The sequence below is a fragment of the Podarcis filfolensis genome (assembly GCF_964270895.1).
Source record: "Podarcis filfolensis genome assembly, chromosome: 8".
Classification (NCBI taxonomy): Eukaryota; Metazoa; Chordata; class Lepidosauria; order Squamata; family Lacertidae; genus Podarcis; species Podarcis filfolensis.
In genome coordinates this window covers 70,993,242-71,006,787 of record NC_139611.1, presented here as the reverse complement: position 1 = coordinate 71,006,787, position 13,546 = coordinate 70,993,242, and the positions used below count along the sequence as shown (strand labels likewise).

Below are 13,546 nucleotides of genomic sequence, written 5' to 3'. Positions count from 1 at the left end.
GCACACACAAAAACACATCTTCCCTGCTTAAAAACTCAAGAGAAAAAATAAATAAAAGCCAGGGCTGTATCCAAATAATAAAAGAACATTATTACTAAAAGCGATCAACCTCAACCCCTTTAAAAAATGAACCTCACAATTTCATTTCCACTCTGCTTGTCTGCCAGGGTGTCTTGCAAGCTTTCGAAGGCTCCTTACAAGGGACATTCCCGTCCCCAGCTAACCACCCGGAGGATCCAACTATGTGATAGCTCTGGTCAGTCAGCCTTTTCCTGGGTGGGGCATCAACCAACCGAGTGGCAGAAAACAGGTGGTAAAATCTCCCCCCCCCCCGGTGCTTCCTGCCTCCAATCCAGAAAATCCAGTCCAGTTTTCTGACCCCCCCCCTTTCCCTACCCACTTTGCCTGGGCAAATATATAAAGGGCAGCCTTAAGATTGTTGCACCTTGCAGAACAGGATACAGCTGGCTTGTCTGCAGCTAACAGGTGAGTGGAGGCTGTAAGCCGGGAGGTTTTGAGGATGGAGAGGGGCCCATTGCTGCCTTTCGAAACTGCAGTCCCAAACTGAAGAGCTGTGATTGTTTCCATGTATGTTCTATTGTTGTTTAGTCGTTTAGTCGTTTAGTTGTGACCCCATGGACCAGAGCACGCCAGGCACTCCTGTCTTCCACTGCCTCCCGCAGTTTGGTCAAACTCATGTTTGTAGCTTTGAAAACACTGTCCAGCCATCTCGTCCTCTGTCGTCGCCTTCTCCTTGTGCCCTCAATCTTTCCCAACATCAAGGTCTTTTCCAGGGAGTCTTCTCTTCTCATGAGGTGGCCAAAGTATTGGAGCCTCAGCTTCAGGATCTGTCCTTCCAGTGAGCACTCAGGGCTGATTTCCTCCAGAATGGATAGGTTTGATCTTCTTACAGTCCATGGGACTCTCAAGACTCCATGTATGTACCTTCCAACATTTCTCTGGTGAAAATGGGGACATCCCAATGTTTCTCCAATGAAAATAGGGACGTCCTAAGGAGAAGTGGGGACATTCCAGGATCAAATGAGGAACCGGGACAGCTTCTGTAAATTGGGGACCGTCCCTGGAAAATAGGGACACTTAGAGGGTATGTGTGTAGAGTTCTTATCAGTGGTGACTGCCTTCTGATAGCAATGTCCTTCCAGAGTGGTAGCCATTGCAGGGGAAAGCGTGGAGCCTTGTCGCACCTCAAGACTAAGCTTTTGTGGGCGAGATACATCTGATTGCTTTAGCTGAGTTGCCTCAAGTGGGGCCATTTCATTTGTGCGATGAAATGGATCCTTCCAGAAATGGTCAACAAGGCTTTATTGCAATCCAGCTAACCTCCTCAGTCTCACACAAAAAAGGTGTGCGAATATATTTGCAAAATTTCTCCCTGGTCCTGCTTTTGTGCCTCAGATTCGCCATCAGTTTCCATCCAGGTGGCTGAGAGGAGTGTGGTTCTGTGCACACCATACATTTAAAGTATGTTGCTTTCCCCAAAGAATATTGGGAACAGTAGGCTGCCCCTCACAGAACTACAATTCCCAACACCCTTAACAAACTACCGTTCCCAGGCTTCTTTGGGGGAAGCAATGTGCTTTCAATGTATGGTTCATACGCAGCCAAAGTGTGAGGCTGGTGGCAAAGTTCTAGGTCTGTGGTACGGAGGGTTGAAGAAAAACAACAGAGGCTAAACTTCAGGATGGCAGCGGAGAATATTCAATTCTCATTCAATGAATTTATATACCAGGCTAAATGTGCACGAAAATTTCATCTGTTAGTGAAAATAACATTTAGAAATGCTTTATAGTTGGGGAGATTGCTTAGCAAAACTGCATGCAAAAACTGGTATATTAGAGGGGAAATTGCCAATGAATTTTCATGAAGACTTAAAAAAATCAAATCACAAACTGATGTGGAGAAGTGAACTTAAGTCTGGAAAAATGAGAAGTGTGAATTTTGAAGGATGCCTGCAGTTCACTTCACATATTGGTTTGAAGAAGCATAAATGCACCTTTAAATGTTCTATGTCTGGTTCAGTGCTTATCATGTTGATAGAATATATCCCAAAATTTCCATTGAAATGATGGTATATGGTGATGTAGCATATTTTTGAGAAGCTGTCTGGAACATGAAACCAGTCAAGAGAACCTAGAGGCAATTACTGCCTGGGAGTAGACACCATAGAGCACAATTTGTTTTACTTCAGAGTAAACACACAGGAAAGGCGTTTGTTTTTAAGATTGAAAATGGCCTGGAAAACCACCTTTCTCTCCAGCTAAAATTCACACACTGACTGCAATGCACAAAAAGCCTCTGCAATGAAAATAGCCAATATTTACTAATTTCCAGGTGCTGAACATTAAAATGATAATAAAATGTGCCAATTGGTTCCTGTTTAGGAGATACAAAGATGGTCATGCCTTGAGTACATAATTTCATTTGGCGGCACTGTATTCTTTGAAGAGAAACACTTAATATCTTTAGGTGCCAGGCAAAAACATTTCTCTTCAACCAGGCATTTGGCTGATTAACATTCTATGGCTTTTGAAACGTGCTTGTGGGAAAGAGTTGTTTGTTTTTGCTTTATTATGTATTTTGTATTCCCATTTTGTATTTTTCTGTTGTGAACCACCCTGGGATCTTCGGATGAAGGGCAGTACACAATTTTAATAAATAACAAGAACAATAATAAAGGCAAACTCTCTCTCAAGAAGGAGGGCAGTCTGGGTTTCAAATAATTGATTCCAGCTAATTAGGCAACTCTTTGACTAAATGCTTCTAGCCAGAAAGCAAGTACCTCCAGAATTCTTAAATCCATTTGCAACCCAGTACTGATTTTGGGCTATTAGTTCTTGGTAGGTCCATAAGGCAAGGTGAACTGACCACCTCGGGCGGCATGGTCCACAGGGGCAGCAGATCTGGTCTCCAAGGAATGCATCGCTTGCTGCTGCTACAGCGAAGGTTTCAGCATGCTCCTTGGAGGATGGACCTGCCGCCTCCTTGGCAGCCCCCACCCATGCCACCTTGACAGTGACTAGGGGGCACTGCTGATCTCCTCCCACCCCTAGGGAGAAGGTGGTAGGGACTGCCCTCTGGGGTCTCCTGGGGTCTGCACCCATCTGCACAATTCAAAGGGTTGGTGCTCACATTTAAAGCCCTAAACGGCCTTGGCCCAGTATACCTGAAGGAGCGTCTCCACCCCCATCATTCAGCCCGATCACTGAGGTCCAGCGCTGAGGGCCTTCTGGCAGTTCCCTCACTGTGAGAAGTGAGGTTACAGGGAACCAGGCAGAGGGCCTTCTCAGTAGTGGCGCCTGCCCTGTGGAACGCCCTCCCATCAGATGTCAAGGAAATAAACAACTATCTGACTTTTAGAAGACATCTGAAGGCAGCCCTGTTTAGGGATGTTTTTAATGTTTGATGTTTTATCGTGTTTTTAATATTCTGTTGGGAGCTGCCCAGAGTGGCTGGAGAAACCCAGCCAGATGGACGGGTATAAAGAATAAGAATAACATTATTATTATTATTATTATTATTATTATTATTATTATTATTATTATTATTATATTTTCTGGCATGTTCCTGAGCAGGCCTTGTCCCCTCCATGCAATGACCTTTGATTTCCTTTTCAACCATTGGGTCAGGTTGATTTGATTCCACCACCCCTTGTTCTTAGCATAGATCATTTTGTAGTTTACCTCAGGTGCCAAAATGTCTTGGGTCCTTGGTAATGCTTGGAAGTTGTTTGGCTTCGTTTGGTGGAGAACCTAACTGGTTCTTCTTCCCACCTTGAGTGCTTTGACTTGGCTGGAAGGTGCCCTCGAACTCTGATCTTGCTCGTCTGAATGGAGGACAGAGAGCTGAAGGTTGCCTGTTGTACAAAAGCAAAATTTGCATTGGTTGCTCAACCCACGCGTGTCTCTGGCCCTGCCCACTGCTGGCATATGGCCCTTGGAAGGTTGCCCAGAAGGGAACGTGGCCCTTGGGATAAAGAAGTTTCTCCACTCCTGGATTAGATGGTATTTGGCCTCTGATTTTCATCCCCTTCCATTAAACAGAAGGATGTAGGAAGAACCCTACAAGATTGCACCCAGGTAAAGTGTCCTTGTGTCCTACTGTGCTGAGAGCAGCCTTCCAACCAAAGAGCCATCAGAGGACAAACTTCTGTCCAAGGATAGCTCTCTAAACTAAGTCCACAAGGAGATCAAGAGGGGTCTTGTAGTGGTTCATCAACAGTTAGCAACATTTGGGCATCTCCCTGGTGCCATGCAATACCAAAACTGGTGTTTCCCTCTTGGAGAGGGAGGGTGTGGCAATGTGTACTCTGAATAACAGGTTTGAGTCGCAGAGCCCTGGCCTGTTCACCTTCCTCTCCCTGCAAAACAACTCTGGAGGAGGCAATGTGGACCGCCAGGAATCCCTGCAATGCTGTCCTGAGGGTATAGCTAGCTCCACCAGTTAGACCTGCCCTTTGTGGAGCCAGCTAGGCAAGAACTGGTGCCTGGGGACAGGCGCTCCCAGACTGGAAAAAACATACACACACCAGACCCAGCCAGGAACTTCCTCTTCCCTTCAAATCTCTTAAGGACTTGGGTTGTTTGGCTCCATATATACCCTGCCTTTATCCATAAATTTGGGGCAAGTTTTTTTTTCTAAAGACTGTCCCATCATACAAATCCCTGGTCTGCTAGGTCTTAAGATACACATGTTTGCAATGAAGATACATTTTTAATTAATCTGAATTTCTGTTTGGCCACCAGATTTTTTCTGGTTCTGAGAAGGGTGCCATCACCTGGCATCCTTGCATACCCACCTCAGCTTCAGCACCCTTGCAGAAGGTCCAGTGCTGATCCCTGCATGAGTTCCCTTTAAAAAAAAAAAAAGGTTTTGGTAGTTCCAGGCAACTGAATTAAAATTTGTCCTAGTTTTTCACAATTGGTCACTCTCAAGCATTGCACACAGGCCTCTGGTACTATTTTAGAAACCTGATTTTCCCACTTTCTAGAAAATGCAGGATTAAATGGTTCTGAAATATCTTGGGAGACACCACGAGTCCAGGAGGCAGCACAGGACTGTTTGCAAAAGGTCTTTCAAACAGCCTGGTATTGTTCTTTGAAGCTCTGATTTTCAGGGGTTTGAGGATCAATGCTGGGAGGGAGAAATAATTTTCAATTGAAACTACTGCTAAAAAAAATTCACCATCACCACCTCCATTTTAACAGCTGTTTCAATGGAAGCTGCTTCCTCCTCCTGGAGCAATGTGCATTCCTTCACCACCAACTAATGGCCAATTGAGTGTGCTTTGCTCCAGTAAAGGAACCATCAGGAACTCCCTTTAAGCTCCTGGTGGGTCCTTCGAAGCTTGCCCAAAATGAAAGCCTGTGCTGGAGGTTCCCCACCCCTGCTGAAGAGAACTGTGATTTGCTCCCTATCATGAAGCACTTTTCCTGTGCAAGATGGGTCAGGGGTGGTAAGTTCACTCCTGAACACCAAATCTGATCCTCCAGAGCAAGGTTTCCCAAACTCCAGCTGTACTACAACTCCCACCATCCCTATCTAGTAGGACCAGTGGTCAGGGATGATGGGAATTGTAGTCCCCAAACAGTTGGAGACCCAGGTTTGGGAAACCCTGCTCTAGACCTTTCTATCTGACCCTTGGGGCATCTCCCACTGGCCTTGCTCCAACTTCTCCTCAACTGTTTTTGCTGGTTAGGATGAATTCTTGAATACTTCTTTCTCACCTGGGTGGAAGATAAAGAGGAATGTGTGAGTGTGTGTAGAAACTGGCCTACTGTAGAAAGGTAAAGTTTGCATTTATTGGTCTGCTTACTTTTGCCTCTGGCCCCACCCACCACTAGCATGTATGTGGCCCTTGGAAGATTTCCAGAAGGGATTATGGCCCTCAAGCTGTCAAAGGTACTCTCCCCTCCCTCCCACCTGAGACAGGTAGCAACTGTTCCTGTTTAGGTCAACTGAGTCTTGAGTTCCTTGATAAAAGGCCACTGAGCTGATTCACTGGAGTAAAAACATAGTGGGGTGCCTTCATTGCAAAGGAAGTTTTGCATCCTGCCCTGAGCTCTTCTGACTCCCAGGAATGTTGTGGAGTTCCCTAAAACCTACGTATTTGAGTCCATACCTATTGGCTCAGTTACCTGCCTCCAGACACACTTAAAATAGAAAACAGTTACTTCTCTTCATATACAAACTGTTAAAACAGCGAAACATTAAAATCGATTTCTAGGAATGGAGTACAAAATAAAACATGTAATAAAACTCAACATTTCAGCCCAAAAGCTCACGTCAACCCAAGAAGTCAGAAATGCCATAATCATGGCCAACGTTGAAAAGACTCTCATCCCAAATGCTGTGTGGTCTAACCTGGTAAAGATGGTCCTTAGATCAATCTTGCCATTCGATCTTCTCCATCTCTGCACACTGTTGGATACGGATGTTTTGGAAGGAGCACTGACCAAGCTGGCTTAAGCGTTTCTCCTCTATGCAAACTGAGACAGGAGTGGTGGAAGCGAATCATAATCCCAAGTCTTTCCCATTGGCTTTTCAGGATCACCTTATTTCTTTTGTGCTTTTCCACCTTCTACAGAACCTGAGCAGCTGTTGCAAGGAACCTTTCCTGGGAAACATGGAGGAGAAGAGTTCATCTTTTGTTGTGGGGCTGTTGGTGATGGGCAATGTGATCATCATGGTGAGAGTGCTGAAGCTACCATGTTTGTAGGTAGAAGGAGAACCTATGGGCTTTTTGGCTTAGAATCTGGTGTCTTAACCTGGGGCACTACAGCCCTGCTAGCAGAACTTGTGTCAAAGGAGAACTGGCATAGCTCTGCGGTGGAGCATCTCCTTTGCTGATCAAAAGTCCCCATTTCAACTGTCTGCATCTCCAGTTAAAAGGTTGAAGGAACAGATAATGGGCAAGATGCCTGCTGGAGAGCTACTGCCAATCAAAGTGGAGAGCATTTGGGCTGTGGGCCATTCCATCTGCAGGTCCCCAGATGTTGCAACATCTGGGCACCCACAGTTAGCAAAAGCCCACAGCCCAAATGCTCTCTACTTTGGCCCTAAACCTTGACCCTTGACCATGATGGCTGGGGGGTGATAGGAGTTGGACAAGTCCAAGGATTCAAGGTTGGGCTCAATGGAGAAATAGGGTTGTATCCAATGCCAGTCCTGCTCAGGGGAGACCCATTGAATTTAATGAGGCAGGCCCCTTATTTCATTGGGTCTACTCTGAGCCATACCCTGCTGGCTACAGCTCCTATTTTGAACTTCCCACAAGGCAGCTTGCTATATCACAGCTTTCTCATATTTACGCAGCTTGCAGGACTGGCGCTTTACGCGGAGTCTGTCTGGGTAACAGCTGATCCCTACAAGGTCTACCCCATCATGGGAGTTACAGGAAAAGACGATGTCTACGCGGGTGCCTGGATCTCCATCTTCACCGGCTTTTGCTTCTTCTGCGTGTGCGTCTTTGGCATTATCAGCCTTGTAAATGGCAACCGCCTGATGGTGTTGCTGGTGAGTAAAGCAGGGAGGAGGAAGGGACTTTACTGAATACTCATCTTTCCCCCCACCCCAGCTGGAATCTCCTGCCATTCCTTAGCAGTGTTTGGGGGACAAGCGATGGAGTCAGCTTTGACACGCTTCCCCTTCTGTTGGGAAGAGCGCAAGATTGCTATGGGTGACAATATGGAAAACTGAAGGCATCTTGAAAGAGAGAGCTGTGGTTCGTGATGTGCGTTCCACCTTTCCCTATGTAAACTCAGAGAGAAGTGGAGCTGGCATCAATGGCTTCAAGCAGGGCTTTCGAAACAAGCCCTCAAAACTTCAGTTTGGACTCCCCAGGGAGCCTCTTTGTCTCCAGCCTTCATGTTCTGTCTTGGGAAAGGAAGGTTGGCTTGCTAAGGCCCTAGCGGTCAGTGGTCTCCCTACCCGCTTACCTGGTTCTTTCTCCTTGTCTTCAGTACCTGGTGCTGATCCTGGTTGTCTACTTATTTGAGTGTGCTTCTTGCATCACGTCCTACACGCACCGTGACTATGTAAGTACAAGCAGACCAGGGAGAGTCGCCCAACTGTGCCTGCCGCTGGCCGAAACTTGGCTCTGTCCAGTTTGAGAGAAAGGGTGGGCCTGTGTCATATTTTAGCCCAGGGTGGTAAATCTCCAGCCCACTAACCCCCAACATAATTTTTAGGTAGTGGCTGCATCACCACAGGGAGGTGACTGGGCTGAACACCAGCAAAGGCAGAGCAATTTTAATTCTTATCACAGCACTGGGCTAAGCAGAGAAATGTTAGTCTCTCTGCTCTGTCCAGCACTATGATCAGGAGGAAAAATCACCCAGTCCCTGCTCATCAGATGATCAATCTAATGATGGGGGGGGGAGAGGTAATAACCTTCCCTTAGCTAATCAACAGTGTGTCTTCTGTGTGTGTGTTTGTAGCGAGCACCCAAGGCACAACCACATGTGACCTTTGAGATTTCATTGCGGGACTTTTCCTTTGTTTTTGTTTTGTTTTCCTCCCTTCAAGCTCCAAGACTCTGTTTGTCCTCCTGGCCTTGTGCTCCTTCTTGGAAATGCCCAGAGGAGCCACAGATACTGTCAGTATTGATGGTTTCATTCTGCAAAGTGAATTGCACTTGTCGCAATTTTAATCTGAGAACCAGCCGCCCAGTTTTTGGCCTATGCCCTTTGTGCATAAGTGCAACGCCCCCATTCGGATGGACCATTGCCACAAGGATGGTGCAGATGAGACTAATGCACTGGACTGGTCTTCTTGAAGCATCCTCTGAACCAGCCCACTGTCTCTTATGAGTCTAGGCTTTGCCAGGGGGACGGGCAGCTGCCCCCTAAATAAAGTAAATAAATAGAAATAACTAACAGCTCAGTTCTGCTCCCTCCCTTCAACGTAAATCCTGGCTACTCCCGTGGTCCAGGTAGTTAGCATTGCAAGCGCTGAAGCCTTTACAAAGAGGTTTTACAAGTAAAGCTAAATTAGTTGGAGTTACTTTTTATGTGTCCCAGTTAGGCTACAACCATGGGAGCCAGGAGCGTATATTCTTGAAGAATATTAGAAGTAAGTGGGCTGTTACATTTTTTTAAAAGTCTATTTGGCCTAATAAACTAAACACCTTAAGTGATCCCGTTTCTCTCATTGTAGAGAACCAACAAAACCTAGGGTCGCATCCATACCACTCATTAAAGCACATTTATAGCACTTTAACAGCCATGGCTTCCTCGAAAGAATCCTAGGAAAATTAAGTTTACTCCTCACAGAGCTTAAATTCCTGGCATCCTGAACAAACTACAGTTCCCAGGATTCTTTGGGGGAAGCCTATGATCTGTTTTTGCCTAATCCCATGATCCCCCATGATAGCTTTTTTCCTAACCCCATGATCATTTTATGGAACGAAGGCCTGTCATTTTTCTTCTCTGCCAGAAGCCATTGTGCCATGCATTTACACAATCCATGTTCTTTACAAGCAGAATGTTCAGAACATATGGGTCTTGTAAAGAAAGGACATGGGCGCTGGGGAATGTGGCTGACCAACATTCTCTCTCCCTTCCCCACCCAAGGTGGTTTCGAATTCCAAGCTAATAACCAGACAGATGTTGGCCTTCTACTCGGCGGACACTGACCAAGGCCGGGAACTCACCCGCATGTGGGATCGTTTCATGATGGAGGTAACATGCCCCTTCCCAAACTACCACCTCTGGGCGGAGCAGAACCGCCAGGAGCTGGCCAGCTTGCAACTGAGAACATAAGAGGAATGGCTGATCTAGTCCAACAGCCTGTTCTCACAGAAGCCAACCAGGTGGAAACTCACAAACAGTGCCTGAGCTGCCATTTCCAGCAACTGGTTTTCAGAAGCGTTACTGCTTCTGGCCGTGGGTTTTCTTGCCGAGTGGGGAAATCTCTGCTTTCCAGAAAGTGGCTGGCTGAAGGGCAAAGTAGAAACTTGCATTGCTCTTCCTGCAGAAGAACCCAGTCCTGGAGGCTAATAGATTAGTATTAATAATAATATTAATAATGACAATAATTTTCTAATGCTGCATCAAGCAGCACAAGGGATGTTGCCTTGGCATGCCGAGGCTGGGGAATCACAGACTTGTAGCATTGGAAGGGACCATGAGGGTCACTGAGTCCAAACCCCTGCAATGCAGGAATATTTCACCCAATGTGGGGCTAGAACCCATGACCCAAGAGTCTCATGCTGTCCCTCAAGGAGCCTGTCGCCCTCCTAGGCTACCACTTCCCTCATACTGGTTGAGGCTGATGTGAGTTGGACATCAACATCTGCAGGGCTGTAGGTTGCCCACTCTGGTGTAGGTCCAAATAATCTTCTTCCTGCCTACCTCCTAATATTAGAACCTACCATAAGTGATGGGAGCATCAGGGCATAGCGCATCCATGTTTCTGAAGGCAGTGGTTCTCTATGTACATGCAAAGTCTAGATCTGCTAGGAAACTGATTTCATGTTTGTACAAGGCCCTCTTGAATAGGAACTTGAGAAGCTGCTTTATGCCTTTGGGTCAGACTCTTGGCTCTCCTAGGCCTTGGACAGAAGTATTTCCCTTCCCATCGCCTGATCATTTCCACTGAAAATTTCCAGGATTGCATCTGGGCCATCTGCATACACAATGTGTGTCAGTTCTTCTGCAATCGACTGCCCTCCATACATTTTGGACTACAACTCCCATCATCTTTGACCATTGGGCCATGCAGCCAGGGGTTGATGGGAGTTGTAGTCCAACAACCTGGAGGACACCAGATTGGAGAAGACTGACATTTGCTCTTCTTCTGAGCTGCAGCCCTTCCCAGATATTTCTAGGAAGCCTGAGCAGAATAGCCTCTCCCCATATGAACCAACCCAGACCCTGCAATCATCATGTGAGCCCCTTCTTCATGTGCCCCTTCCCAGAGAAGTCCAGAGGGTGGCAACATGAGAATGAGCAGTGGCTCCCCGTTTCTGGAATGCTCTCCCCACGGTGGCTCGCCTGACACCATCATTACAATGGTACCTCGGGTTACATATGCTTCAGGTTACAGACTCCGCTAACCCAGAAATAGTACCTCGGGTTAAGAACTTTGCTTCAGGATGAGAACAGAAACCCTGCAGCGGCAGCGCAGCGGCAGCAGGAGGCCCATTAGCTAAAGTGGTGCTTCAAGTTAAGAATAGTTTCAGGCTAAGAACAGACCTCCAGAACGAATTAAGTACTTAACCTGAAGTACCACTGTATATATCTTTAGGCACCAGGCAAAAAAATTCCTCTATAACTAGGCCTTTGGCCTTTAACTCTCTGTGGCCTTTTAGAAGTAGAAGGGATATTTTTAATGTATTTCGTTAAAACCAAGAAGAAATGTATCTATGTGGAGTTTTTTTGTCTGTTTGGTTGGATGTTGCTTTGAGTTGCCCTGGGCAAGATAAAGTGACTAACAGATTCAATAAATAATAATAGCCAGGGAAGGCATAGCAAACAAGCAAGGGGTCCTCTGCCCAAATAGCTACTGCAGTATGATGTGTTAACACTAACTGGGATGCTTTTTCCACCTCCAGCAAAAGTGCTGTGGTGCCAATAATCCCATGGATTGGGTGAACTACACCTCGGTCTTCAGAAGCAGGTACCCTGAGGTGGTGGCCCCTTGGCCCTTCTACTGCTGCAAGCGTGATCGCAACTTTGTCATGCTCAATGAAGAGGGCTGCAGACTGGGTCACGTCGACTACATCCATACCAAGGTACTGTGGTCCTCAACACCCTTCCTGAAGTTGCCTCCCATTCCTGGGCATCTTCATGAGAAGTACAGAACTGTCTGCCCTGGAGCGAAGTCTCCCTCTCAAGGTCAAGACAGCCCTCCTTTTTGGCCCCCGGGGGCAACTGTGGCACTCTCAGCATCTCAGGGAAGATCTCACTGGCTCTCCTCCCTTCCTCCCTTAGGGCTGCTTTGAGCACATCAAGCACGCAGTACAGAGCTACGCCTGGGGAGTCTCTTGGTTCGGCTTTGCTATCCTCATGCTCACGGTGAGTCCTAACTTGAAGGGCTTGTTTGGGGAGGAGGTGAAAGGAATTTGCTGCCACCAGGTGTGGGGATGGCCACCAGCTTGGGTGGTTTTAAAAAGATAACTAGACCATGGAGGACGGGGCTGCCAGTGTTCACAACTAGTCATGATATGCCTCCGATTGCCAGTTCTTGGGGGTTGCAAGCAGGGAGAGTGCTGATGTACTCATGTCTGGCTTGCAATCTTTGCAGCGGCATTTTGAATTGCCAATGTGAGAACACAATGCTAGACTAGAAGGGCCTTTGGCCTGATCCATCAAAGCGCTTATGTTCATGTAGTGTGTCAGTGGGCTTCTCTACACAACTTATTCACCACTCAACCTGATTTGCTTGCACAAAGATCTCCTTCACATTATGCTGTAATGCAGAACGCTTAATAACTCCTAAACTCAACTGGATTTATTTTCATTATGTTTCAATTCCTGTTATTTCTCCTGTTATTTGAAAAAGAGAAGCACGTCCTTGTGTAATGACTTCCTTGTTGTCTCTGGTTCACAGTCAGGATTAAAATATTGCGTGCATGTTTGACAGTTTATGTGTAAAAGAAATGATGTGATGGGTTACAGGATCCCATATTTAAGTATGTTGTGTACACAGCCCTGTGCAAGCCACCTTGAACTCCTCAGAAGAAGACTTCAAACATGGGTGGCCAACCTTTGGCCCTCCAGATGTTGCTGAACAACCCGGTCATCCCCAGTCGGCATGGCCCATGGTCAGGGAAGAGTTGTAGTTCTGCAACTTCTGGAGGGCCAAAGATGTGCCGAGTAAGCGTGGTGCAAAAGAAATTGTAATGACATGGTTAAGGGAGGGTGAGTTGCAGTCAGTTTTGTCATACGTTGTCCTCTCTTCCACAGTGCCCTGTTGTTCTCTTGGCTATATACCATTACACTACAATGTGAGGGGAAACCCAGCTGCTCGAGCTGAATTTGCCCTATGATGGGGAAGGGTGGAGCCATCTTCCTACACCTCCAGGCAGGGCACGGCATCCTGATTCATCCTTGTGAGGAACCTCCGTGGGGTTTCCTTCTATAGTCACACTGCACCATAGCATGTTCTGTAAGGCTGACTTGCTCCCCACAAACTTGACTGTGGCTGGCTGGTGTCACTGCCGGACACCTTTAACTCTGCATCCTGTCACCCAAGTGTCCTTTGGAGGAATCTTCCTAACCTTCTTTTGTGAAACCTTTTTTTTATTAAAAAAATGTACAATAAATATTTGAAATCCAGAAAAGCTACAGTGTGTGTGTGTTTTCTTTTTGAGAACTATGGCATTTAATCTGGCTTGTTCACTTACTGGAAGGTGATTGAGGAAATGGGCAACAAAAGGTAGGCAGGGATCCACTAACAGATCACTGCAGTAGATCAGCAAGGGCTTTCCATTTCCAGTTGCTCTAAGAATAGCAACAGCAATAGATCTCCCACCACCTAATTGTATAGGCAGATCACCCCTAGGGATGTCGGAGAATTCCAGTGG

The 13,546-nt window shown here is 46.6% G+C and overlaps 1 protein-coding gene across 2 annotated transcripts; it reads left to right on the top strand.

Annotated features, from left to right (window-relative positions):
- Positions 1–330: 330 nt before the first annotated feature.
- UPK1A (uroplakin 1A) lies at positions 331–13,307 on the top strand. 2 transcript variants are annotated; one of them, XM_083627964.1, is made up of 8 exons: positions 331–486; positions 6,605–6,706; positions 7,333–7,533; positions 7,980–8,054; positions 9,591–9,698; positions 11,573–11,752; positions 11,952–12,035; positions 12,927–13,307. In XM_083627964.1, the coding sequence occupies exons 2-8, from the start codon at positions 6,644–6,646 to the stop codon at positions 12,969–12,971; spliced, it is 756 nt and encodes a 251-aa protein (XP_083484090.1). In that variant the 5' UTR covers positions 331–486; positions 6,605–6,643; the 3' UTR covers positions 12,972–13,307. The 2 variants fall into 2 exon arrangements, with proteins under 2 accessions (XP_083484090.1, XP_083484091.1); XM_083627965.1 differs by lacking the exon at positions 331–486 and adding an exon at positions 5,647–5,804.
- Positions 13,308–13,546: the final 239 nt, after the last annotated feature.